Raw genomic sequence first — 27998 nt, 5'->3', positions numbered from 1 at the left:
CTCCTTCAAAATATCACCAAGAATTGTTTAGAAACTTGTCAGCCAAACCATTAGAGACAATTTCTAAATGGGCTTTATTAAAATTTGTCCAAAGAACCTTCAAAAGGAGATGAATTCCATTAACTTGCTCTAGAAGAATACTCATCGCTTACACAGAAGTTATCCAGGAAAATGCACATAAATTGAGGATTGTAAATGGAGACACTTAGAAATGTGGCTAATTTTCTTTCTTATCCACTGAAGCAAAGACAGGCTCTGAAAAGGACCAGGTACCGGGGTCCCTCCCCACAGCCCTGGGCAGATGGACCACTACCACTCGGCTTCATGCTGGCTCATTTACTTAGTGTTTTGCAATCCTTAATGTGCACAGCTGGCAGCTGAATGCAGGTTTGATACTAACAGTTTAGACATCTTTAGATGTAGCAGATGGAAAATTTTACACAAATAAAGTAGGAGAAAGTGTGCAATTAGGTTTTTATCTGCAGTTACATGATGCATCCTCTGTTTTAGTTTAGAACATCACCTTAGTGGGTGGTCATGATCTTTCCTTGTATCCAGACCCTACCTTCTTGACACCAGATTTGATGTTGGCTAAATGCCCAAGTACCAAACTTTTGTTTTTGTTGAGTGTGAATGAAATAGGGAATGCAACAATCAGCAAAGCAAAAGGCATACCATCAGTGAGACTGTAACAGTCCAGTACATTATGGCTACATTCCTTGCTAGTTAAGTCACTATGGTAAAATCCTTGGCAGGATTTTTTTTCAATAGTTTATTCATGATGTTCATTATTATGAGTTGTAAAGAGTATGAGAATTTCATTTTTAAAATGTCTTATGGAATGTATCACTTTCTTAGATCTTGTAGACATGCTGTGGAAACCATAACATAAAATATGAGTTACTTACAATAACTAATTTTAATCCCATCTGCTAAGTATGACAACATTAGCATTTCCACTTAATTAAAAACACCCTTAAAGCAGCAATGTTTTAATCACTCCATTTTATTTACTCTCCTCCGGTGTCACTTATAATTGTAACTTTTTATTTTTTAATAATGAGGGATTTTTTTTCTCTTTGCATCACACAAAAAAGTGCTGTCGATAATTAGCAGTCTTCTGTTATTAGTAGACTCAGGTGTCACAACTGTGTCTCATCCTCATTACAGTAAAAAATTTCACCTATCAGATTCATTATTGCTAGATAATGCGACTGAGAGCCTTTGCAGGCCCTCCAGAAAAGTAATTCAGCCAAGCAAAATTATCAGCTAATTATATTTAGAATCAAAAGCCCAACAACTATTTGCAGATAAATTGTATGAATTGAAGTGAATAGATCTGAATATTAAGATTCATAGATTTAGCAGATGATTTGTTAATTGGAATAAAAAGGTCATTTGCTAGTCATTTTAACAATAGATCAATTGGAACCCTATTTATTATTTAACTGGTAGTGCATAAGAATTGAAATGATGAGTAATTGTATTATTGTTATGAGATAATAATTTTCTTCAAAATAGCAAAATAGAAACTTAAAAGAATGAATTTTATAAATTTCTTTTAAAATATTATGGCCTATTTAATATATTTTAAAACATAGTCCTGCTATAAATAATGTATATAATTATTTTAAGTCAAAATTATAACCAAAAGTGATGGTTGGTTTTTTTCTTGATGAATTAGAAATATAACCACAAATAAGATGATTTACAAATAAAAGTTGAAATCCAAATTTATAAATTTTTTCTTCCTACATGGAATAATACCATTCCTATCTCACTGTATTTTAATTAGCAGAGGTTTTTTGGAAGGGCATGGTACATGCTCATACGATGACTCAAAATGTAACTTGGCCTGCAGTTTTCTTTCGGGGAACAGAACACTCTAATTCAAATCCATTATTGAAAAGCAGATAACATGTGCACTTTCTGAAATGCCTGTGACTTCACTCTTTTGATGTTATGTAATTATAAGAGAATGTTCATATGTATTTGCTTTTCGATTGGCACAGCATTTTAAAACTGAGTGTCCTCAGATAAAGTGCATATTTTCTTTTGGTTCATAAAGAATATTACTGGTTTATGTGTTCAAAACTTCTGTGAAGGTTTTACAGTGCAGTAAGAGTGCAGTTTATAGCTGTGCTTGCAATAAGAATTTCTATGCGTACCCTATATATGTAGAAAACAAAATATTAGATATTAGTTTGGGTTTTGAAAATAATAACTGGTAACTAGATCCTGTGCCTTTCCTCTGTGTTATCTTGCAACTTCCATCAGTTCTCAAGCAAAACTTTGAACTCAGTATTTTTCCAAACTTTGCAGCTGAAAGCAAATACTTTTCGTTTAAACTAATTTCAGTTAACACCATAAAATAGGGAAAACATCACCCACTTAAAAACAGCTTAAATTGCATGTACTTTGTCACTGTAAATAAATAAGGTAAACATTGACATAACTTCAGATTATTCTGGGGTTGAAAAAAATCTGCAGTTCAAAATAAAATTCTGCCTTTGGTCAACATTTTGGATGCAATTCAAAGTTTCCCATAAAATAAACATATTTTAAAGAGTGTTTTGAATTTCACTGCATAATTCCTAGCCAACAGAAATTTCAGTGGAATCTTTAAGGTTTATTTTGTGTCAGATCAATAGCCATTATACAGGAGGAACACAACCATCGAGATGCAATACCTTCCCTCTGCTTAACCCTTACTTCTGGGACATGAAGAAAAACTTCCTACAGGTGATCCTTGGGGAAATCCTCTCACAAAGTGAAACTTTCTTGTTTCTTTGTTTAATAATGAAAGTATTCTTTTCTGATAAAATGTAAAAGGGGCTGAATTTTTAGTCAAGAAAGCAAAATGTTCATTAAGATAATCTTTATGAGAGTTTTTCAGTAAAAGGAGGAAATCATTTTACATTCTGCATAATAACAAATTATTTTGAAGCATGAGCTTAAAATGAAAATACCCCATCACAACAGATTGTAAATTTTTTTCTGATGCTTTTAAAAGTGCCTCGATCATTTCTACGGTTACAGTGTTAAAGTTAAGTATTTGCTATTTTATTTAAACATTTTTGAAAAATGAACATTCTGGAGCTTTGCAGTATTATTAAGAAAAGCTGTCCATACTTTACCATGTTGTTACATGTGTTTATCTGCTGATTATAAAATGTGTTAAACAGTATTTTAAAAAAAAAAAAAAATGCAGAGCTGCGCTTTGATTAATTCAGTGAACAAAACATATGCTGTTGGTTCTGTTGTCTGAAATTCATATATGATCAATAAAGTGTTTTAAAAGAGCAACTTTGGCTTTTGGGCTCATACTGCCGACCATGTTCTTCATCCCAGTTAACTCTGGGCTCATTCTGTTAACTTAGGCAAACAAAATCACTTTCTGGCTGTGAGAGTAATGTCTTTTTAATACATTTTTATCTTCTTTCTAAAATTTCTTTAGGTTGGAAGCTGTGTATTGTGGTTGTTACCCACTTTGTCCCAAAGATTTGGTTTATCCCGAAATATTTCCAGGTAGCTGCTTTAACATACTTTTGTCTTTGTTGAGATTTAATACATGATTCATGCTAAATTAGAAAGTTTGAAAATAAACTTAGGCAGGAGTAATTGTTTATTTGGCAAGTCAACATGTTAGTGTTAAGGAAAATTTTATGTGTTTTAATACATTAGAGTAAGCTTATATTTACCATCTGTTCTTTTAAGATAACAAAAAAGCAAGTTTTCAAATAGCATTCTTCATTGTTAGCATACACATCCCATAATGATGGATTTTTATAAGCAGGTCAGTGTGGTTGCAATTGCTTACAGATTTTTTTTTAATGATATACACAGAGAAAAATCGAGGACTGAGAGCCACACCAAATTATTTAAACAATTGACTAGTTAATAATATGCAAGTGTTGTACTGGGTACATACGGCCATAGTACCGGTTCTTTGAAAAGAACTCATCACTAAATATATCACATATGCATTGTGTTACATTAGAATAATGTATTTTAATCACCCAAAGGAGATGTCTAAACAGCACAACTACACAGTCTTATTTAGCATTAAACATCCTTGTGAGCTGAGGTAACCTTATAAAATCATGCTTAAATAATGTAAAACACGAGGCGGCACAGCAATATGCATTTTTAATTAGTAAAGTGACTAATATCCAGTGTGTGCTTTGAGGTTTTTGTTTCATTAAAAATGTATCTGTTTTTCCTACAGCTGAATATCTGTATTCTACACCTGAACAGCTTTCAAAAAGGCTCCAGAATTTCTGCAAGAGACCAGATATTATAAGAAAACATCTCTATAAGGTAGTTATTGAGAAGAGACTTACGTGGTATAAATGCCATATTGAAGTACAAAGAAAAATCTTTGAAAAAAAACATTTAATTAACATACTAATGTTTAAAGGAAACATGCTAGGGAGGGATATTAGTTGTTACACTAACAAGGATTAATTAAACTGGATGCCAGTCGTATTAACCTAGGTCTTATGAAATACGTGCACTTAATGCACGGTACATGCTTTTTTTTTTAATTTATTGTTTTCTAAGATGACTGTCCTTTACATTTAGCCCCAAGAGGCTTATAAAAATGAACCTGGATTAATGTAACTCATTAGTTTAAAAGGAAGTAAAGGAAAGATTCTACAATTATACTAATGAGGATAAGCCTTTCTTCCCATCATAATGAAATCTTCAGTCCTCCAAAATTCAGGTGAATGACATTCGTGAAGTTTGGTGTTCATTTTTTAACGACTTGAAAGATGATTTTTCAAGAATCAAATGTTTCCCTTGTCTAGTTTAATAAAATGATATAAAAATCCTCAGTTTGTTTAGAATTAGATTGTCAGTCTCCTCTCTGAATGGCAAAGGCAAAAGGAAAACAGTTTAAATAGCATCATCATTCAGCCCCTCATTCATTATCTTTTTTCCCTTGTTTGAATCAAGAATTTTACATTGTTGAAATAACCACACAAAGAGGCCCTACTAAAAGTCTAAGTAATTGAACTGGGATAAATCTGCTTTATGAGTTTTGAAGGTGGCTCTAGGCCATGAGTAATATACCTTTTTATATTCTTTGAATGTAGCATCTTCATTTTACATAAATTCAGTATAGTTTACAATCTAGCAGTTTTATAATCCAGCATATTTTAATTTTCCTACATTAATATATAAGCTTCCTACATGAAATACAGTTTGCTGCCTTTTTTCTCTCCTTTCCCTTTTCATGGTCTGAAATACATATTTACATAGTGATACATCAAAACATGACTTTGTTTCTACAGGAAACAGTTAAACTTCAAGAAAAAGGGAGAGAACCAAAAATGCAATTTAACACCCAATTTCAAGCTCATTATCTTTCATTGTCTATTAACTTGGCAATGGTTCAGAAGGTAGCTCATAATAGTTTAAAATGCTGACTGAACAGTTCCAGGCTTCAGTATTACTCCTTGAGTCAATACGATTGTATCGTATACATGGGAAGCCTCAGAGAGAAAACAGTCTTCCAAGGTTTATGTCCAGATTTCCTAATTTTTAAAGTTCAGTAGTGGTCTTGTTTGTATAAAATATTAATGTAGTTTCCCATATGACAGAGTATTAAAATGTTCAGATTTTGAAAATTGAAGAAACAGAATAAGTATTAATACAAATGGATTCATTTTCTATATATGACACAAAGCTATTTTCAATGAGTTCACCATGAAATTATCTATTTTTTTCTTTTGGGTGAATTTTTGGTGAAGTTTTTTCTTCCCAATTTTATTGAGATATAATTGACGTGTAGCACTGTGTAAGTTTAATGGTACAGCATAATGACTTGACTTACATGTATTGTGAAATGATTACCACAATCGGTTTAGTTATCATCCATTATCTCATATAGATACCAAAAAGGAAACAAAATATTTTTTTCTTGTGATGAAAATGGTGGAGTATTTATAATTGTATTTCCACCATCAAAATTTATCAGTTTTTAACTTTGCTTCAGGTTAGACCTTATTATCCCTGTTATTTTGCATCTGCAAATGTTTAACCATTTCAAAAGTTGCTGCAACAAGTTGCCTTCAGTTACAAAAGAAAACAGATCTCCAGTTGAAATGTTTTAATACAGCTACTGTCATACATAGCTATAATTTTTTATTTTACAAACAACTTCTGGAAAAACTTTGAAAGAATGTCAGCTTAGTGGTATGTTGTTAATATACCAAATTGTTCTCGTACAGCTTAAAAGATAACCTATGTCTTAAATGTTATTTCATGTTACTACATTTTACATATATTTTTAGTCAGTACATCCTAACATGCCCCACTGCAAAGTTTTATAAAGTAGTATTTCACATATTAGCATTTATAAGAATCTATAATTCATTTTATGTATTTTCTACCATGGATTATTTTTCTTATAAATCTATTATATACTTTCATATATGTGCTCATTCACAGATCTTGATGGTATCTAAAAATCTCAAAAATTAATAAATTAGTCAAGAGCTTTATGATGTGATTTTCAGGAGAAACTGGTGAAAATCACAAGAAGGACCAAAGATTTAGTTTGGTTGTTGTAATAGGATTTAGAGCCAAAGCAGAAAAAGAATGCCTTCTAAAACTTTCTAATTAATATATAATAAGTTAGGATATTTTTTCACCTTATGTTTTATAAATATACACATTTTCAGGTAACATTTGCCTTTGCTACTTAGCAGAATTATTTTCCCCAAGGCAGTTTTTTACCCACTTTTCTTATGCAATAGAAAAGTCTTTTGTGTGCACTGTAAAGAGAATGTTGGGGTTTTTTTTTACATTTATTCCATTGGACAGTGCTGTTTTGCTTTTAGAAAACATATGCTTCTAAGATCTAAAAGGATAGAATGTCTCGAATTCTTTAATTTGCTCCTTTTACATTTTTACACCTTACTCTTTTTTTTTTTGGTTAAAAGTTTACATTTTAAAATCCTCTCAACTGCTTATCATATAGAGTTCACTTTAGGATAGGATTTTTCATATGGATTCACACTTAGAAATTTAATGACTAGAATAAGGCTACTAACACTTGGCTTTCTTCTCACATGAGACATTATACTTTCAATATGAGTGAGAGTTTGGGGGCTATAACTTAAAGCAGAATTTGAAACAGAATGCTAGTAACGGAAAAGCAGAAACAGAATTTGATACTTTTTTTTCTTAAAGTGACTCTTTCTACTACAGAACACAATGCCCATGACTTCTCACCTGAAATGGTTTTTGAATTTCTTTAATTGAAGCGTTTTAAATTTCTCATGTGCATGCAAATGTGCTCTCTCTCCCTCCCTCTCTCTCTCTCACATACACACACATTTTTCTTAAGATCTTTAGACAAATGCAATGCATGTAGAAATTAAATGTTTCTTAATTATTTTAAAAATCTAAAACCGTTTTCTTAATTTAAGAAATCAAACCATTTCTTTAAAAAGTTTGCGTGTAGGTTTAAGTCATTGAGTGCAGCTTTCTTATACTTTAGGGACATTTCCTTCTCTAAGTGGATTAGACGCCTTGACCGCGTACTTGTCACATAAATAAAGTTTCATTTCATCTACAATAGAGAGCTCTTTTGTGACTCCGAAACCTAACTTGAACACAAGATTCTAGAAGCGATCATAAAATAATTAGCCCAGGATTGACTTTTTACACTAACAATAGTTCCTCCTTTTCCAACCCAAGCAAGTCTAATACTATAAAGGTGTATTTTTTTGCCTCGTTTTTACTATGTGAATTTACTTACTGAAAATTCTCAACGGTTATATGAGATCAGTACTTTATGCTTTTAAAGAACGTTTGATCATTGTATTTTAAAATGCTTTAGAAAAAATTTTATAGACATTCCCTTGTTACCAGTATTCAAAATAGCACAGGAGTACAAATGGGCCAGTTGTATAAAATACAGACCGCCCACACTAAGGGAATAGACTTTCATCCCCATCCTATTCTCATTTACTGTTACTTACAAATTGAACGATATTCTGTGTGAAAAAAGAGATGCCATTCTTTCTTGTGCTTTATGAGAGTGACCTGTAGTTCCTTAAGATTTTTCAGATGATAGCCGCTGATTTCTACTTTGTTCTCTTCAAGTTTTTCACCATTCCAGAAACCTTTATAACCTGCTGTTATTTGGAGGAGAGAAGAATTTTCAGATTTCTACCTAAAAGTGATTCCAAACAATGATTAGGCTTACAGTTCAGACTCAGTGCCCAGAAAAACCATTTGTGGTTGTCTTAATTATATCAGGCTATATCTACCCAAACCACAGCCAAGCCACTTTACATTTCCTTCAAGAGACTGGCCACTTTATAGTCCCTTTGAATTTAAGCTTGTACTCTAGATGTGAATAGGTGTTGCTCACTAGTATTAACACTCCTCTAAAGTCATTACTTTTTACTTAAAAATGAAAACTTAAAAGCTTGTGACGTTTTTAGAACTTCTAAAATCTCTCGGCAGCACCAGAACAATATAAGGCAAATTCTCAGTCTTTATCTCTCTCTCTCTCTCCCTGCCCTCCATCCCCTCCTCCTCCCTACTCTTCTCTCTCTCCTTCTTCGCTTCCTTCCTTGATTTTATTTGGCTTGGTTTTCCTTTGATTTGTCTAAGTAAAATAAAAGCAAAAATCCTTTAGCACAATAGGTATACTTTGGGTGATTAAGATCAGTTAGAGGTTTTGGCTTCTTGTCCTTCTCTGCTACTCATTTGTAGCCTGGCTCTACGTGAACTTCTTGGCCTCTATATGTTTCATCTGTAAACTTGGAAGAATTGTTTTTTCTTAATTCTTAATAGCATTTTCCCCCTGAGGTGCTGCTATAATGAAATCATGAATATAAACCCGTTTGTAAACTTGAAGTGCTTTATAAATTCCACGTAATAGTAATGGCATTTCTCTTGTGCCTTCACCACTTAAAAGTAAAATTCACGTTAGCAAAAAGATGTATTAAGAGTGTTGTGTATCTTGTGTTTATAAAAGCTACAAGTTATGATAAACTTCTAATAGCTGTCATCCATAACATAAACCAGGAAATATGCGTGCAGCAGGATATACCCATTTGTAAAAAAACCGAGAGCTTTCCCCTATGGCTGGAAATCCAGTTACACTTTAAACCAATCAGAAACTAGGATTTCCTGAGGTGAAGAAACTCGAGAACCATTTACTAGGTGGCTTTTTGAAATCTAATTGACGTAAATTATGCAGATTTGCGATATGAATTTTCAGCATACTTTAGTCTTTAGGTCGTTAATGCTTCTTCATTGCTTTCTCTTCTCTCCCTCCTCTTACAGGGTGAAATGGCTCCTTTTTCTTGGGCAGCCCTACATGGTAAATTCAGGTCTCTGCTTACAACAGAACCTAGGGAAGATTTGTGACAGATGGGGCTAAGTCACAAACTTGCAGCCTAAGGCAGAATCTGTAGAACTTTCCAGAGTGTGCCCATATTTACCTGATCAGAGAGAAAAGAAAATCTGCAGAGGAAGCTGAGCCTGGCTGCTTGTCATAGCTGACACAGAGCCATCTGCCACAAACCTGTGGCGGCTTCAGATCTCCAATCCCTGCCACCACCCCAACTCAAATTAAATACAGATTCCTAGAGACGTTATGATGGTTACACATGTCCTCGGCATCACATGGAGGAGACTGTTCAAAAAAAAATATGTGGCCTGTTGTATAACCGCACTCATGTATCCCATATGTGGTGCCACATTGAATTTCCGGTTGAATCCGTTTTTATCCTTTGTACTGGATGACATGGTGCCTGAATTCTTTCTTTTCGCCGACACGATAGCAGCCAAACTGCAGCTTCAAACGCTCACACTTGGCTGGGTTTCTACCTAGGTTGCCAGGTTATCATCGGAGCCTTCTTGTGTCCTCAAAGGGCCACAGGGTCTGAAAGGAGGATCGGAATGCTACCGTACTAATTGGGCAGCCATCTCAGAATTGTTTGTGGGCAAAGGGCTGCTTTAGCACTTTTAGCAAATTAATGACTCTCTGGCACAGGGGTTTTTAAGTGAAGGTATTAATAAGGGGTCTGGCAGGTATTCCCATGATTCACAGAGTTACATTTGCATTTAATTTATCTTAAAGAAAGTTGCAAGATAAACAGCTGTAATTCAGACAAACATGGGAAATACACTAAGTGGGGCCATCTTGCTCATAAAATGAACACTGAGATACTTGTGTTAATTTTTTTTTCCTGGGGTAAAAATAGAGAAATCAAAATGCTTCTAACAAAACCAGTAGTTTTGATATAAATATTCCTGGAAAATATTTGCATCCAGCTACAAATATAATCTTTTCAAGATAAATGACTTACAATTCCAATAGTCAAGCTGCTGTATTTGTTGATGTAAAGATGTTTTGAACAGCTAGATTGTAAAATAAATTTTTAATAAAGTGCCCACTGCAAGTTTTAATTAACATATCTCATTTACGTGTAAGTGTATACATCTATCAGTATGTTTCTCACTGAACACTTTCCTTGTGTCAGAGACAACGAATACAATTGTTTCTTTTCCGGATGAACAAGTATCTGTTTTGCAAATGTTTGTAAGATATTATGACATTTCCAAGATTTTTCTTTGCATTCTGGAAAGCAGGAGGTAAACATTTGTAGTCATTAAGGTAAAGTCTGTTGATAAACCATCTTCTGTTTACTGACAGGTAAATTGTAACTTTCCTAGCTTTTAAATGAATAACTTCTATACACTGCAAGTGAGGAGCAGCCAGGGAGATGTGGGTGGACAAGCACCAAGCCTGGCTCTCTGGCTTCTGGGAGGACTGAGTGGTCTAGCAGGTATCTGAGATAGAGCAGGCAATGGTTCAGAAGTCCAGTAAGGCCCATTTGACAGGTGGCAAAATTGTAAGCAGGAAATAGAGCAAGTTCAGGGAGTCAGATAGAGTCCTGGGGATAGAAGCAGTCTTGCAGATCAAAGAAAGCAGGAGTTCAGGGTCCGTGAGGCCTGGGGATTTAAAAGCAGAAAGAGTAAGAATTAGAAACAACAGGCTTTATGTTTGCACAGCGTCCTCTCCCTAACCAGTGTGAGATCCATAATGTATGATGGACATCACAGCACTGGCTTCGAGTCCTAGCTTGTAGGAAAGTCACTGAACAAATTACCTCCTCACCCATGAAACAAAAGGCTCCGGAATTATTCCAGAACTCCCTTCAGGTCTGAGACTGTGGAACTCGGAATCTATGAGGTGTGCTCCTTTTGAGTGCAAAAGTTAAGATATAAATATGCATGAGTTTCTTAGACACTTCTCCTGGACAGGGTTTATCATCTAATGAGATGAACTAGACCAGTAAATTCGCATCTGTCAGAAAGGTGCCATGTCATAGATGACATCTTCTCAAAATAAAATTATCTCACAGCTGAGAAACAGTGCTGACTTCACTATGTTTTACTGTTCTGAAAATAATGGGCTCACATTTTACAGTGGATAAGATCTTATATGCACAACTATCCATATATGTTTTCTCACTAATTGATGGGAAAAAAACATTAACTACCTTTCAGATAGTACATCCAAAACATTTAAATATTTTCCTGATTTTGGCAAATAGAATATTGAAAGTTACTTGTGTATGGAGTTTTTTTTTTCCTACACCCATAAACTCAAATGTCATCTTAGCTGTGGCCAGCATTCCTTCTGGAATAAAAATTTACATTAAAGTTGCCACTTCTTAAAACTAAGCTGTCAGATTTGGTATTAGTGCAAATAAGCAATAAAAAGTTTTGTAAATGTGTAATTCTTAACACTTGAAAAGATAACCATATCCATGTGTGTGTGTGCGCACACGCTTCTCAACACCCATGATATGGTGGAATGGAGTGTTATTAAGTAAGTTAACCCACATTTTGTTGAAGTCAGAGGATAACTGAGAATACAAGTTGACTCTTTAATTCCTGTTTCCCTTACTTTCACCGCAGTGATCAAGCACTCCCATTATTTCTTATTTTGAGTAGGGTTGTTGAAAATTTTGATCTTTCTTTTTTAAACATTCAATTCTGTTAATTTTATTCTTTTAAGATAAATCATTAAACCAATTTTAATTTTAAATGTCTTTTAAAAGTCTGCCCATTATCAAGACCTTGATAAAATGTCCAGGATGCTTTCCCTGAACGTACCTAATCTGTGTTTCTGGCTAAGTGTTTTTATACTAAATAGGGCACCTAGTTCTTAACCAATTCATTTATACCATGTTGATCAGGAATAGGTCAGAAGAGCTTTCTCAAAAATGCTCCTACTTTAGTAAGCATCCTTCAAATACAATTAAGTTTAAATGCTCTGCTCAAGCTCTCCATTCTTCAGACAGGCCACATAAAGATGGCAGCAGAGTCAGCCAGTCAGTGGAAACTTGTAGCCATGGAGGGCTGCATAGATTCATTTCAACACCTTGAAATGCATCTGGAAGCAAAGATTTCATTTTATGTTGAAGGTGTTAATTATATTTGATATTTTTAAAAGTAAAATCTGTTTTTGAGGAAGCATCTGCTACCCAGAAATATTATGAGCCACAAAAAATTTCTCATTTAAGTCTCAAGATACTTTCTCTGGGTGATAGAATCAGTTTTCAAATGATAGTCCATGCTGTCTTTTAATGTTGACATATTCTGAGTTTTATTCTTCTATTGACTATTGACAAGCGTCACTCTAAGTGCCTTTCTGTTTCATTGGAAAATTGGCTGGTATTTAATATCAGATTTTACAAGTAACAATGAAGAGAGTACATGATAAACTACTGACATAAACATGTTTCATTTTGAAATTTGAACTGAGATGTGGGACAACTAATGCTTCTAGAATGCACCCTCCCTTCAAAGCTATTCATTGAAATGTAACTGGGAAAGTTTAAAAACATGCAAACAGCTCTTCATATTGCTCAAAGATATATACATTTGTGATTAAAGTATAACAAAAAGCATGAGAATTAACATGAAATTTACAATAATGATTAAGTCAGAGGAGGAGAGAAGAAAGAACAGACCTAGAACTGGGAGAGGCATATTCTCTGTATGGTTAGTGCTCTATTTCCTAAACTGAGTCATAGTACACAAAGGCTTATTCCTACTCTTTATGACTTGTCACATGTCTTAAATGTTATTATTGGATAGATCTTTTGATAGGAGTTATGAATCCTTTGGTTAGTTTTGCTCCCATGCCATCCTTAACATTTCTTGACTCTAAACTATTGATGGACTCAGAAAACCATTTTCCCTGGACAGTGAGAGAAATTGCCCTAATTGCCAGTTTTGCATGAGAAGACTTTCCTCTGCTTACCAGGAGCCAAGGACTTAACCTTGACCCTGAAACAAATCATACTATGAAAAGAGTTGAACCTGACTGTCTATGGAAGGTTCCTTTTTCCTGGGGCTGCTGATCACCATTTCTAACTAATGCTTGTGGCGTTACAAATATAAGATGAAAAATTTTGGCTCTATAAACTCCCCTTTGAAGGGTAATGAGAGGAGGGTGAAGAAAAGTGTTACATGAGCCAGTCTTTTTCATCTTGGAACATCCAGAGCTTCATGGCAGAGCACAGAGCTGTCTGATCTAACCACTCTGCCCACTTGCTGTACTGTTTACCTGTCCCTTTTCCTCGTACGACACAGGAGCCAGTTGTGGGCTCTTTACTTTCATTGAAGTCTATCCCATGAAAAGGAGTCCTCTCTTATATCATCAGGCTGCCCTAACTGCATGTGAGGTACATATGTCTTCAGGGACCAAGATCCCCACTCACCCTATGGCCCATTTTCTTAAATTGGAATTTGGGGTCATTGTCTTCAGGGGTCCTCCCACTGTCTGTCAGTACCTGAATGATTCCTTATTTTCTCCCACAGCTCTACGGTAATGACTTTCAACCGTAGGACAGGTTCATAATTGTTCTCATAAACTGATATAAAGAATTGATGTTTCTTGGAGCCAGCCCGGTGGTGTAGTGGTTAAGTTCGTGTACTCTGCTTTGGTGGCCTGGGCTTCACAGCTTCAGATCCCAGGCACAGCCTGCACACCACTCATCAAACCATGCTTGGCAGCATCCCACATACAAACTAGAGGAAGATTGGCACAGATGTTAACTTAGGAACAATATTCCTCACCAAAAAAAAAAAAAAAATTGATGTTTCTTGGAAGATAATCTAAAATGCTTGTCTTACTATCCTATTGGTCAGTGTATTTAAATAGCAGACCTAAGGTGAAGGGCTAGAAGACGTGACTTCTACTAGGAATACTTGGGTAACACCTTTCTCTAGGAATTTGAAGTCCTTTATATTTGAAAATGTAATGTTTCTGTCATTTCACAAACAAGGAAAGTAAGGCATCATATAATGTCATATTTAGGAGCCAGACTATGTTATAGAAACGGAAAGACGTTTTCTTTTTTCCTTTTTTTTTGAGGAAGATTAGCCCTGAGCTAACATCTGCTGCCAATCCTCCTCTTTTTGCTGAGGAAGACTGGCCCTGAGCTAACATCCATGCCCACCTTCCTCTATTTTATATGTGGGATACCCGCCATAGCATGGCTTGATAAGTGGTAGTGGTGCTAGGTGTGCACCCGGGATCCAAACCAGCAAACCCTGGGCTGCTGAAGTGGAGCACACAAACTTAACCGCTACACCACCCGGCCAGCCCCTAGAAACAGACGTTTTGTATAAAGGCTTTCCCTGCATGAGAGAGTCATTGTCACCTGTGTGTCTTTCAGGAAACACCAAATTCAGTGTTCATGACTCAGTTGGACCTCTTGTTCCCTTCTATGTCTCCCTCCACCAAGCAAGAGAGTGAAAAGGACGGTAGGAAGTTGCTACGTAGCCCACGTTGTTGATATTAAAGACGGCATGAGAGACCATGTAGCAGTGCCAATATTTTAAGTGTTTTTATGACCATTATTATGCCTGTAGGGAGGCATTCTGTGTCTACATCCATCACAGGCCCCTGCTGCTCCCTGTGGTCTTACACTCTGCTGGGTTTATACGTTTAGGTAACATTCCTGGCCCTCCTGGTAAGCGTTTATTTTTGTAACCTCCCCACTTTAGACGTGGGGACACTGAGGGCCTAAGGAGAACCTGAGCTGCTTTGGGTCGCATGGTGGTAGAGGCAGGTCTGGAACTCAGCCTCTTTCTGGAGGCTGTGGTCAGTTCAGTTGGTCCAGACCATCCGTTATAGGAGGGGAAGGGGAAAATGTCTGTCTCTCCATCTTTTCCCTCCTTCCTCCTCCTCCTGCTTCTCTTACAATCAGAAGAAAACTGGACTGGGAAATTGCTAGTACCTTACTGTAGATTTATTTCCTGTTACTCCTGGCCACATTTGTATTCTAAGTGACCATCAGGAGAAGAATGCAAAAGAATTGATTTCTGGTACTAAAATTTCAGACTCTGTGACACCTGTGATATTTCTAAACAGCCGAGTCCTCTCTTGCCTTTCACATGATTCATCGATGAAGCTGTTTGTCCACACAGATGTAAGACTGGCCCTTTATCCAAAAGGCAGGCCCCACGATCTCGCCCGGTGCATGAGGGTTAGAGCAGAGGGAGCAGCTGGCATCGGCGGCAGAAGCACCTTTAATTGTGCAGCATAGGGCCTGCTTCCTCTCATCCCCCATAGATAACCCAGAAATTACATCCTGAAACTTATTTCCCCGGAAAGAAAAGGAAGGGGAGGGATAACTTAAAAAGAAGATACTTCTAATATGGTATTAGACTGTAATTCATAGGGAAATTTATGCCTGAGATATGAATTTCTGAAAATAAGGGTTTTTTTCTAAAGGAAACACTGACACATCCTTAATTATAGAGTAATAAATACCAATGGTATATTATCTTCCGATATTTCCTCACACAGATATCAAAGCATGCAGCTGGTTTGAAAACTGATAATCAAGTACAATATAAGTTTATTACATCTTGCATTTACAACACACCCTTCAACAAAGCAGCCTCATGGAAGACTTCACAGTGAGCAACAGAGCTGCTCAGAGCAGAAACCTAACTGAACAAATTAGCCTTGAATTGTAACTTAAGAATCATAGTCAAACCAAAATGCCTGTCCTCTCCAGGAAGGCATTCCAAAGGCAAAGAGCTCGCCAAGGCACAGCCTCTGCTTCGGGATTATGGGGGCAGTTCTCACAAGCCAGCGTAACTTAACGATCAATCAGAAAAACAGAGAGCAGAGCGGTAACCACACCACGGAAGGATGCATAAAAACTGTACAAAGCATTAATAGTTGAATGGGGAGGTAGAATGGATTTTGAGCAGAAAGTATGAAACTATTAGAAAGCTCTGTTTATTGCTTTCAATTCAGGCAGCAAAATGAAAGAGAGACAAACATGGTCAAAGCAAAGCACGTGGACAAATGTGGGGGGTAGGAAAGGAACTGAAGGTTAAACAAGGCCAATATGATTCAGAATGAAAGGGAGGGAGGGTGCTGTCCGAGCCAGCTGCAATTACTAAACGTTACATTAGGAAGAGCTGAAATCCAGAGGGGGAGGTCTGGGTATTTTATTAAGGGGATTAATGTCCTCTTCCTTGGGTGTCTGAAGTTGCAGATTTTAATTTATTTGGTGCAGGATTTTATTGTGAAATTCTTAATGGGATAGGGGGATAAATAGGAACAATTATAAACACTTAGAAAAGAGGAACATGTAATACTTTTTATAAACTTAACTATAATAAACACAGGATTTGAAGCTATGGACAAAGGTAAAGAGTCAAAAAGTATTTAGTCCATAATAATAGAACTTAAAGGAGAATTAGAGGTACATACAAAAGATTTAAGGAAAAAAAAACCCCACATAGATGTGTGAAGCCAACGACTTTGAATGACTTAGGGGCTAGTTTTATTCTGCTCTCCTTTCTCCACCCATTTACAAAAATAAATCATAACTCTGGCATTTAGAAACCTAGTCATGAACATCATTTATTAATATAAACTTAATCTGCTGTCCTTTGGTGGGTGGTAAAAACATGAATAACAACAACTGGCCTAAAACAACAGCAACAGGATGATGCTCTCAAATACTGGAAAGCTATAAGGGGAAAAAAGCTCCTAATTTGCTCTTTCACCTTATTTTGCTGAAGGATAAAGCGGAAAAGTGGAGAAGGTGTGGCTAAATCATAGAAGGACCAGATGCTTCAAGGGAGATTTTAACGTTTTCCTAAATGTGTATCAGAAGGAGGGTGGGCTTGAAACCTAGTGTGACTTATATTAGTTTATTAATCTGCTAATCTGCCACCACTTCTGGGGAAGGTGGGAACTAAGGAAGTTTTCTGCCTTCTGCAACTGAAGAGACTACAGCAGAAACTTAACCGTGTTCATATTCCCTGAGTGTACGCTGCTGTCATCTGGCAGGCAACCAGTCCACAAACGTATTGGTTCAGGCATTTGCCTGGCCAATAATGTAGGAAACATTGAAATTGGAAATATGGACCAGGAGGTATTTAAGAATTACTGATATGCAGCTATTAATCTTGAATGCAAATGGCATTATTTGGGATGTGGGCAAATCACTTAACTGGAACCACAGGATAAAGCACTTTGAAATTTTTTTTTTTAATGCTGTGGGAAAAATGGCATTGGTGAAGGACCAGCCCCGTGGCCTGCATGATTAAAATTCTGCATGCTCCGCTTTGGTGGCCTGGGTTCTCGAGTTCAGATCCCCACTGGGGACCTACTCAACTCATCAACCATGCTGTGGAGGCATCCCACATGCAAAATAGAGGAAGATTGGTGGAGATGTTAGCTCAGGGCTGATATTCCTCAAGCAAAAAAAGAGGAGGATTGGCAATGGATGTTAACTCTGGGCAAATCTTCCTCAGCAAAAAAAAGAAAAAAAAGCATTGGTGAAAAAATACAAATGGAAAAATATCACCTACAAAGAGGAGGATTGGTAAATGACTAAGCAAGTTTGCCTTGTTGCCTTCAACCTGGCGCATGAGTTGTATCAGCAAACAGGTTACTACCAAAGAGCCAAAGTCCTCTAAAGCTGACCCAGCAATAAGAGGGAGAAAACACAAGAATGTAATGCTTGGTGGCTCAGGGTGACCCTCAAAAGTCATCTCTCTAACTTTAGTGTTAGAAATGAGGGCACAGAACTAGAGGTTTGTAATGATCAGGGTGGGCTTTAGCTTTTGAACACTTCCCGACCTTCTGTGGCAAATTCAGGACATGGTGGAGTGGAACCAGTATCTTAAATCCCAGGGAAGGGTGGAGGTTGTTTTGTAATCATAATTAATTAAGAGGAAAAGCATCAAAGCACACATCTCTCTCCTTTTTCCTCTTGAGCCGCAGAGTCATGGGGGGAACTTGTGCTCTCTGGTGCTTGCAGCTCTGTTCCTGGCTTTGAATCGGTTTGGCTTTTCCTCTGGATTTCTAATGCTCTGATAGCAGGCCAGAAAAAATGGAATCTACAGAACTGCAAAACAAAATGTATGTGTATAGGGGTGTGTGTGTGTATGTGTGTGCGCACACGGTAGGGTTTCATTGAAGATAACGAATTGCCACACTTTAAGCACCAAATTTTAAAACATAAAAATGTATGAGTAATGAAGTTTTAAGAAGTAAATGTGCTCGGAGTATTTATAGTCCTTTTTTTGTAAGAGGTTCCCCAGACCTCTGAGTGCATCAGCGAACTGTCCTCCTACACGACGGAGAGTGCAGCTGCGATTTGGCCCCAGGCACCACCTACCCAGAGTCACTACCTAATGTATTTTACATTTGCACAGATAATAAAAGAGGGAGGGAGGGAAAAAGACGAGAAGCGGCCTTTTTCCCCCCTCCGCGTGGTGTTTCCTTTTGTCGCTGCCGTCAGCTGACACATGGAAAATGTGGTGTACGGTTTTGCCTGCCTTTAATCTGTAATTAAGGATTCCTTGTCTGGGGCTGCTGCCTCCTTTCTCCTTCCCTCCCTGCCCTCTTCCGCCCTCGGTGGGGTCTGGCCCCGCGCCGCAGGCTGGGGCTCGGGGTGGCCGGCTGGGCCGCGGGCCGTGGGGAGGCGGCGGGGCGCCGGGCCTCGGCCCGACCGTGCGCTCGCCTGCCCGCCGGCGCGCCCCGGCTCTCCTCCCCGGCCCGCGCCCCCGAGGAGCCAATGCCGGGCGTCGGGCCGCTGCGCCCAGGATGCCGAGAGCGGGCAGGGCCGCCCTGCCGGGACCCTGGCGGCCTCCGCGGGCGCCGGGGGTTGAGCGTGTCCAGGGCCCCGCCGGGCGTCCTCTCCCCAGCGGCGCGGCGCCTTCGCGGCCCCCGAGCCCGCGCCCCGATCCTCGCGGCGCCCGCTCTGGACGCCCGCTCGGTCCCGTCCACGGCGGGCGGGGGTCGCCGTCCACTCTTCCAGGCGCGAAAATGAGGAGGAGGGGGCCGCGGGGGTCCCAACGGCGGGACCGAGCCCTCTCGGAGCTGCGCCCGGAGCCCGGAGCCCCAGGTGCCCGCGGCCGAGGGGCTCGTCCCCGGCAGCGGCCGAGCGAGCCCCGGGCAGCGGTCGCGCTCGCGCTCACACTCGTGGACTCACCCCAGACACGCGCTCGCTGGCGCGCGCACAGCCCGACACGCGCGCACTGTCCCGCACACACAGTGGCACGCACCCCGACACGCGCGCGCGGCGGGCGGCCCACGGCTGCCCCAGCTCCCGGCGCGGGGCTCGCATGTTCCCGCGGCGGCCCCTCCGCGCGGGCAGCGCTGCCCTGGCGGGGCCGAACTCGCCTCTCCTCGTCTAAGTGTTTTACTGAACTTGGTTCCCTGAGTCGGCCAGTCTCAGTCCTCAGTGAGAGAAGACGATGAAGATGCACTAAGCAAAAGCAAAAATAACGACCTTCATCCCCTTCTCCTTTTTAAAAAGTTTAACTGAAGCAAACACCGAGGATTGAGTGGGAATGGGCACAGAGACTCTCCAGGCAGGGATTCTGGCTATTAATTTTAAAATACTCCTCTCCGACTCTCTCATATATTCAGACGAGTGATTTCCATCCCACCCCAAGCCCCCAGGATGCCTTTTCACTTCCTACCGGTGTTTGGGATTACGAACTGTTTCTCCTCTTAACCGCCAATTGGTTACTTTGGAGGCGGGGGAGAGGGGTTAAGCGGTATTGAGGCCGGAGGAAGTTTAGAAGCGTCACGTTGATTTGTCACTCATTTGGTCTAATTAAGTTTCCGAAAAATTTGGAAAAACGTTTAATATCAATTTGAGGCTTCTACATTTTTAAAAGAGCCTCCCATACACTAGTATTATTTATCTTTATTTATTTGAGTGTACACATTTAGAATTGTATGTGTAAGAGAAAAAATGCCCCTTATCCTTGTTTTCAAGAATACCCCTTGCGTCTCTATCCATCTAGGCTATAGGATAATTTTCTCTCTGTTTCCCACCAATAAAGATTGTCTGCTAAAGTGATGCAAACCCGTCAACACATATAAGAAACCTCAGTCTGGAGTGTTTGTGACCATCCCTGGCATTTATGGCTCAAGATTCCCCCCGCCCCCCGCCGCCCCCTCGTTTGAAATTTTCCTCAAACTGTAGGCTTGAAGATGTGGATTAGCTGATTGGTTATTTAAGACGTGAGAAGAGCAGTCTAGGGGTAAACCCAGGTAGGAGAGGATGGCCACACAAACCTACCCTTGGCAGGCTGAACACCAGCACACGGGCAGTGCCTTGAGGAGAGTCTGTAAGCAGTGATAATCAGGGCTTTCACAAATCATAAAATGGACTGAAATATCTGATTCATTATTTATTCATCACAGCACAACTTTGCAAATCTGGGAATAATGTTTGAAAACCAAGTGCCTTCTATTTTGTACATCAACTCAACAGATGGGTCTCCCTTCCAAAACGTGGCTAAAGGGTTAAAGCTATAATTTTAGAAAAGATAGGAAATGATATTAAGATCTGATACATTTCCTTTTCCTTCTGGCAATAATATCCCCCAAAGAAAAAATACATACTATTGATATCATGATAATGTTTCTCATTCTGAGTACAAGTGTCAGACTGATTCCCGTTTGTGGAAGTGTTTTTAAAACTGCGAGGACACTTTCACTACTATGAAAGCTGACGAGCCAATGAAGGGGAACTTCTTTTAACTCCATAATAGCAGGTTACATAGTAAATGAACATCGATGGTCAAATAGCCAATTATGGTATAAATATCCGTTGTTTATAGAGACGTGTTAAAGGGGCCTTTGGAGTACAAAGGATTAGGCCCATCCAAGCTACCATTTCTTCTTCGACCCATTATGTCTTCCCTCAAAACGGCCAGTGCCGTTGTAGGTAGCACGCACACAGAACATACTTCTCCATGTTGATTTTAGTTTGCTTTATTTCAATGCACACTGTTGTTTACTTTTTAAAATTTAAATAAATGTCAGCATTGTATAATTTCTATGTTAACAAAGCAGTGAGCAAAATCCCTTGTATGTTTATAAAATATTATTGTTTAATTCACATAGTTTAGAAATTCCAAATGTTGAGAATAGGAAAGAGGCCAAATACCATCTGTTTATAACTATGATGCATCGTAATATGTGTACTTTTAAAAGGAGTTTGGTCAATCATGCCACTATTTTATCTGCTCGGAATATGTTGAAGATTTAAAATGTAATTTACAGGATTACTTTTACTGCGTTGCATCCAACTGTGAATTGTAAAGAAATCGGTCTCTTCTGTTTTTCTCAAATTAATCATGTAACAGCCCCAATTAATGGGGGCCGTTAAACGTGTCACTTTTTGCTTAGCTCCAGAGTTCTTCTAACTTTGGCTCAGTCCACCTTCTTGATGCTGATAAAAACTCCAAGGACAAATGAAACAAAACACTCCTAGCTGTGTCTTTCTGCCAGGAGATAGTCACTTAGAATGGGAGGAAGGGTATGGTAGCTAATAATTAGCTAACATCAGCCCTGAGAAATTACCTGTGAAATACCCTTTGGTGCTGGGTTGAAAAACAGCATTTGACACTCCCTGTTTTAAAATAGTACATTCTGGTCCCTGAGACTTCTGATTTAAGTTACCTTTTATTTCACAAGCGTCTAATTGCATACCATATAACAAAGGGAGTGCATTTACTTGCAATAGATGTGCAGGTTTTTGTTTTTTTAAAGTTAGAAACTCAAGTTATTTAGTGAGAAATTCTCCCTTGCTTTGTGAACTAGAGAAACTCCACAACTGAATCTTCAATTCGGGCCAGACATAGCGGTGGGGATCCAGGGCTGGCCTCAGGGTCTCCCACCGTGGGGTCTCTCTCAAGAAGGGAAAACTAAAAACTCAGATGTTCTGAAAAAGGTTTGAAAAATGTGATAAAAACATTTAGTAGCAAATGATGGTTGCTTGCTTGATTTTTTAGCAAGGTAGTATCAGTAAAAAGCTACACCTGGAAATGCTTTTATAGATAATCACATGCAGAATATGAAAACACGCTCCCAATAAGCTGGGAGTGTTCTGGACGTTTTCCTTCTCAGTTTTCAACGGCTGCTGTATCCAGTAGTTTCTCTGTCCATTTAGCAATATCTGTTTTCTCAAACGTTTTCGTTTTAGCAGCTTCATCTAAAACTCCGTCAACCTAGATTATTTACTTACACATAATTGTGAACATTAAGGGTACTACCTTATCTAAGTAAACAAACTGACCTAAGTATACATTTTTTTAATCTGATCGTTACATTTTTAAAATCTGTTTTCTTTCTGGTCAGATTTTTTTCCCTCAAAGATGAATCCACTGGGTCTCCATATTATAGAGATATGGTCTGGTTTGTTTTCCTTTAAGTGACAATAAGAAAATGTCAGACTCCTTTTTCCTAACTAATTACTCAAGTGTACAGAGTAGAAGAGAGAGTACAAAAAAGAAAGAAATGTGAGAAATAAAGCGAAAAGAAATTGGGGAAAGTGGAGGGCAAAGGGAGATGCGAGAAGCAGAAGATAGAACTGGCTTAAAAAAGGCTTATCAAACAAAGCTTTCAAATTGCTTTGATCAGTATAAGACACACTCATTAAAAGCATCGTCATTTCCAGATAAAACTTAGATTGTTGCACTCAGGTATTAAACAGCGAAGGGAAACTCTTAAGGGAAACTTGGTTGATACTTGTGGACCAGTTTTTCCATTCAAGTCCCACATTCCTACGTGAAGCTTGTGCTGGATACCCATATTCTCAGTATGGGAGACGGAGATGAAGGAGTAGAGACGTGCTTTACTTTTAAAGAATTTACAATCTAGAAGGAAGCCATGAATACCTAAAATAGACAAGACTATGTATAATGCCCTGTTATATGTTACCTACTGTAGATATAAAAATAAAGACAATTTTAACTGGAGGAACTATTCAGACGTGCTTTCCTTCCGAGTACCTTGGCTAACAGTTAATTTCTAAACAAGTTAGGCAAGACTTTAAATGTATAAACCATTCAGAACTCCCCAAGTCTAATGAATTGCGGTAGATATATAGTCAAGATTGAAATTGGCATGTAGGTGTGCCTCTGATGTTCCCATTAGAGCTGACTTAGAATCATAGCAATGACTCACATGTGCCCATAAGTCATTACATAGTCATGTTATCTTGACAATCAAAATCACTTTATAAAATATATTTTAATTAGTTACTATAGAGCCCTGAAGTTAAGGCATTTAACTTAACCAATACTGGGTGGGCATTTATAAGTATCATATTTAAATTAGGTAAAAGATGAAAAGAAAGGAATTAAGAATAAGAAAAATGTATGGGAAACTATTTGTTTCTTCCAATTAATCTAAAACATGCCAGGAGCTTTTTCTTATTTTGCCTTTTATGAAGAATTACTGACCCAAAGAAAAGTCAGATGAGGACTGCAACTAAACAAACAATAAAAGCAACAACAACCCCCCCCCAAAATATTGCTTTTTTAGGAGAGAAATACGTGAAGTAGTAAATTCACCCATTTTAAAAATTAAGAAGAAAAGCCATAAAATTTACTACACATAATAAATAATAAATATTCTTCTAGTTTCATATGATGGCTAATTAAAGAAAAAGCCCATGTGGAAAATTTGGAAAAGAGACGAATAAAAGAAGGTAATTAACTCTTAGCTCCTTCAGTCTTAAAGGAGAGAGAGCGGGGTAAGATTTCTTTTGAGTTTGGAGCTGCAGTAACCTCAGAGATCAAATCTGCCTCTACAAAAAAAAATGAAAGCAATCCAAGCAGCTCTCCAACTCAAGCTCAGGTCTTGTTATTGGCCCCACTCTGACCTTGGCACCCTGAAGTCTTAGTCCCCGAGTTCTTTGCTCTTTGACTGAATTTCTGCCCTTTATCACAGGTGGTCAGCAGCTGGGTTCTTGCTTTGTTCTCTTGGACTTTCCATGACAGAATCCATTGGCTGGTACTTATTCTATTACATTTGGGTAGTTCTTGATAGTTGAAGATGCATTTTTCCATCCACCATCTTATTTAGTCTCTGTAATACCTTTGTGATATAGGTAAACCATAGCTCTAGTCCCAAACTTCAGAAGAAGCAACTCTAAATCATACCACTAGTACATTGCAGAGTTGGGCCTAGAAGTCATACCACATGGTGCTCAGTTGATTTCCCTCTTTCCTTTTGACTGGATTTCATACTTTGTTCATTTGAATTGTGGGCATGGGATTAAATTACAGTGACAGTTTTTGTTTTGGGTAAAGAGAAGGAAAAGGTGGAGGAGCAGAAGCGGAAGGGTGATGGGGAAGAAGAAAAAGAAAAGAAGGGAGAAAATCCACAACACTCCCTACAGGTGTTTCTGTGAAGCAGGGAAGGATAAATCTTTAAACGGCTCCCCGGCTGCTGACGGAGATTAGTAAGGAGAGAAGCACTTCCCAAGCTTGTACCATATAGAGGAAAACCTAATTCCAAAGCTGTCACAGTGCTTCCTGCTTTAAAGGATAGATAGCTGAAGTATTGACAGAGCTCTTTCATGAGTTCTTGGATATGCATGAAAGGGCACAAGCTTGATTTTGAGTACAAGATGGAGAACTGTTCCGTTTATGAAATCAAAAGGAATTTGGGGAAATTGAAAAAAAAAAAAAACCTGGTAGAGAGGAAAAGAAAATGGTCATAGGATAGAGGGACATAAGCTGGAACATAAAGATAACATTTCAAGCAACAAATTCCCCATGGTGGCGTATGGTTGATTATTAAATTTTTTTCTTAGAGGGACATATTACACTCAGCTCCAAGCTTATGCTCCAATGTAATCTCCATCTGTAACTTCAAACCTCCATTGAAAGTCTGAAACACAAAACTGGCTAGATATAGTTCCACATTTGGGGGATGAAGACATAGAGAAAGTAGACAAGGGGGACATTGCAGAAGGCATGATTTAAAATAAAGACAGAATTTTATGGAAGCAGGAAATAAGGACAAGAGATGATTAGGAGAAATGTTAGCCCTCTGAGAATGAATACTAAGAAACAAGGGAACCCGTAAGACAGGAGGTCTTGGGAAAAACCAGCTGCTTGTGGATGTTGGAGGCACGTGATACTTTTGGCTGCTCAATACCTACCTAACCTTCGATCAGAACCTAAAGATCTGTTTGAGGAATTAATTCTTTCTTACTGAATATAATCAGGCCCGGGAATTGAATCTTGCCTTGAATAGAGGAACAGAAAGACAACTTTGGAAATCCAGTCTATCTGACCGAAAGCAGCAAAACCAGACTATTTTCACCAAAAGTCAGATGTTGGCTTCTGCTTCTTAACCTCCACATCTTCTGGGGTTCCCACTGATCCCAAGCTCAAATATCCAGCCTCGCTCTGACATGGATCTCTATCTGTTAGGATTCTGTCAGGTGCAAAAAATAGAAAGACTTGGCTCAACTAAATTGCTCAGTAAGGAAAACTTATCATTTCGGAAGGAAAAGTGTTGCTGTAGAGCGGCTGCGTCTTTCCACTCTTTCATCCTGACAGTTTAGCTTCTCTTTGCCTGTCCCCCTTATGTTCAAAAGAAGGCTGCAGAAATCCAGCCATTACATCCTCACCACATGCCTCTTTCCAGACACAAGAGAAGAGATTTTGTTCTTGCTTGTGTCTCTTTCTGCAACCAGGGAACCCTTTTCCCAGAAGCCCATCAGGAGAATTCCCCACACATCTCATTGTATCATGCATGCATAAACTGGCAGTGGCAATGGGGATGACTTCTGTCAATCAGGACCTAAGCCTGACCCATATAGGTGAAGGATAGATAGACCCACCAACAAAGTTAGGACGAGGTTCACAAAGGTAAGAGGGAGGAAATGGCTGTTGGGTAGGGAACCCATATTGCAGCTTCTTCCACTAAAGACGTTTATGTCTGATTGAGTCAGATTTGCTCTCTGTGGCTTGCAAACAAAGAATTCTAATTAATATACTTGGTTACAACTACTACTGGGATTATTTAAATTTTAGATAGCTTTCTTGAGCTATAGATACAATATACGTAATATATAATGACTTGCTTTTACTTATAAATTTATTGTTTTTTCTTTTTTTTATGTAACTGAAGGGATGACTTGGGTTTTACAAATGTATTTTTTTTTAAAGATTTTATTTTTTTCCTTTTTCTCCCCAAAGCCCCCCAGTACATAGTTATATATTCTTCGTTGTGGGTCCTTCTAGTTGTGGCATGTGGGATGCCGCCTCAGTGTGGTTTGATGAGCAGTGCCATGCCCGCGCCCAGGATTCAAACCAACGAAACACCGGGCCACCTGCAGCAGAGGGTGCGAACTTAACCACTTGGCCACAGGGCCAGCCCCACAAATGTATTTTTTAATCTTCTAGATGTCAAGCATTTATTGACCATGACTTTAAAATTTCCCAGTAATAACTTCCCCACAATGTTTGATGTTTTATTTTTACATTTATTCATGCCTTCCTTTATGTTCATTCAGTCATTCAGTCAATTTCTTCTGTGTTTTTTCAAAAAGTTGTTATGAGATACCTACTGTGTATGTGGAAGGCATTGGGTTAGTAAGAAAAACAAAAAACAAATGTCACACAACATTTGCATAACCTTAAAACTAAGGCATATTTTTTTTTTCATTTTATAAGTTTTCTAAAAGGGGAGGAATGGGATGAAAACAGAGGGCACACGGACCTTCATGGCCGTTCCCAGTCGTTCCTCATCTTGCTAAGATGGTGTCTTGTTTTCTGAGGTGTGTCCTGCTTTGACAGACAAGTTCTTTGGGGCTTTAGGCATGAGAATAGGGAGGAAAGAGAGAGAGAACAAAAGTTCAAAAGGTTAAATTTGGAGGAGGAGGTTATCTTGACATGAAGCTGGAATTTGAAGACATGTAGAAGAGCAGAAGCAGCTGCTGTGCATGAACCACTGGATGGGGCGGCGAAGGGGGATTTTTGAAGACCTCTGCACACTTTATCATGTTCAAAAAGCAAAGGAAGAACTTGAGTTATTCTGAAATTATTTTTGGTTGCAGCACTGCTGTTCCTGTGGGTTATTATTTTGTAGTATCCAGGGCTCAATTTGGTTGCACGTGACAGAAATCAACTCACATTAAATAGGCATAAAACTTGGCTTATATGTCAAAAAGTGCTAGGAGATGATCTTGGGCATTATGAGAGCCCCTGCTCAAGGACAATCCCCTGGGATCTGGCTCAGTCTCTCTCTCTCTCTTAAGGCTCTCTTCTGGATTCTTTCTTTCTCTAGAAGGCTATCTCCATGTGGTAGAAAGATGGCTCTTGTGTAGTTCACATGATCTTTACAGCCTGAGAAGAGAGAACCTAGCATGTCTAGCATCCAAGTCAGATCCCAGTGCAAAGCACATTCATTCACCCTGTCTGGGTCACTTTCCTCTACTTTTTGTGGGGGATGTAGGAGAACTGAGCAAGGCGTAATTCCAGATGTCTGCTCCAGTGTTACACTGGGATGGATCCTTCAATCCATGTTAAAAGAAACTTTCCAGCTATTAGGCAAAGGAATAAGTTGTGATATAGTCGACACTGTATCTCTTGTTAAACAAATGTCTTCTCAGCTGAGTTTACATTGCTATCCCCATACAGAGTTG

At 38.6% G+C, this 27998-nt stretch overlaps 1 protein-coding gene across 43 annotated transcripts in view; it reads left to right on the top strand.

Annotated features, from left to right (window-relative positions):
* GTDC1 (glycosyltransferase like domain containing 1) overlaps positions 1 to 27998 on the top strand; it is a 424168-nt gene that overhangs the window by 356325 nt on the left and 39845 nt on the right. For 18 of the 43 annotated variants that reach the window (XR_011502793.1, XR_011502792.1, XR_011502788.1 and 15 more), the window contains 2 exons: positions 3458 to 3528; positions 4229 to 4320. Coding sequence is in view for 34 of the 43 variants with exons in the window: in XM_070507641.1 (XP_070363742.1) it covers positions 3458 to 3528; positions 4229 to 4320 (163 nt within the window). In the remaining 9 variants the exon portion in view is untranslated. Of the gene's footprint in view, positions 1 to 3457; positions 3529 to 4228; positions 4321 to 9312; positions 9624 to 14729; positions 14987 to 27998 lie in introns of those variants that run through there. The other 25 variants (XM_070507632.1, XM_070507634.1, XM_070507627.1 and 22 more) reach the window with 2 other exon arrangements.

The sequence above is a fragment of the Equus asinus genome, chromosome 4 (genome assembly GCF_041296235.1).
Source record: "Equus asinus isolate D_3611 breed Donkey chromosome 4, EquAss-T2T_v2, whole genome shotgun sequence".
Taxonomy (NCBI): domain Eukaryota; kingdom Metazoa; phylum Chordata; class Mammalia; order Perissodactyla; family Equidae; genus Equus; species Equus asinus.
This window is presented reverse-complemented; position numbering and strand designations above follow the sequence as displayed.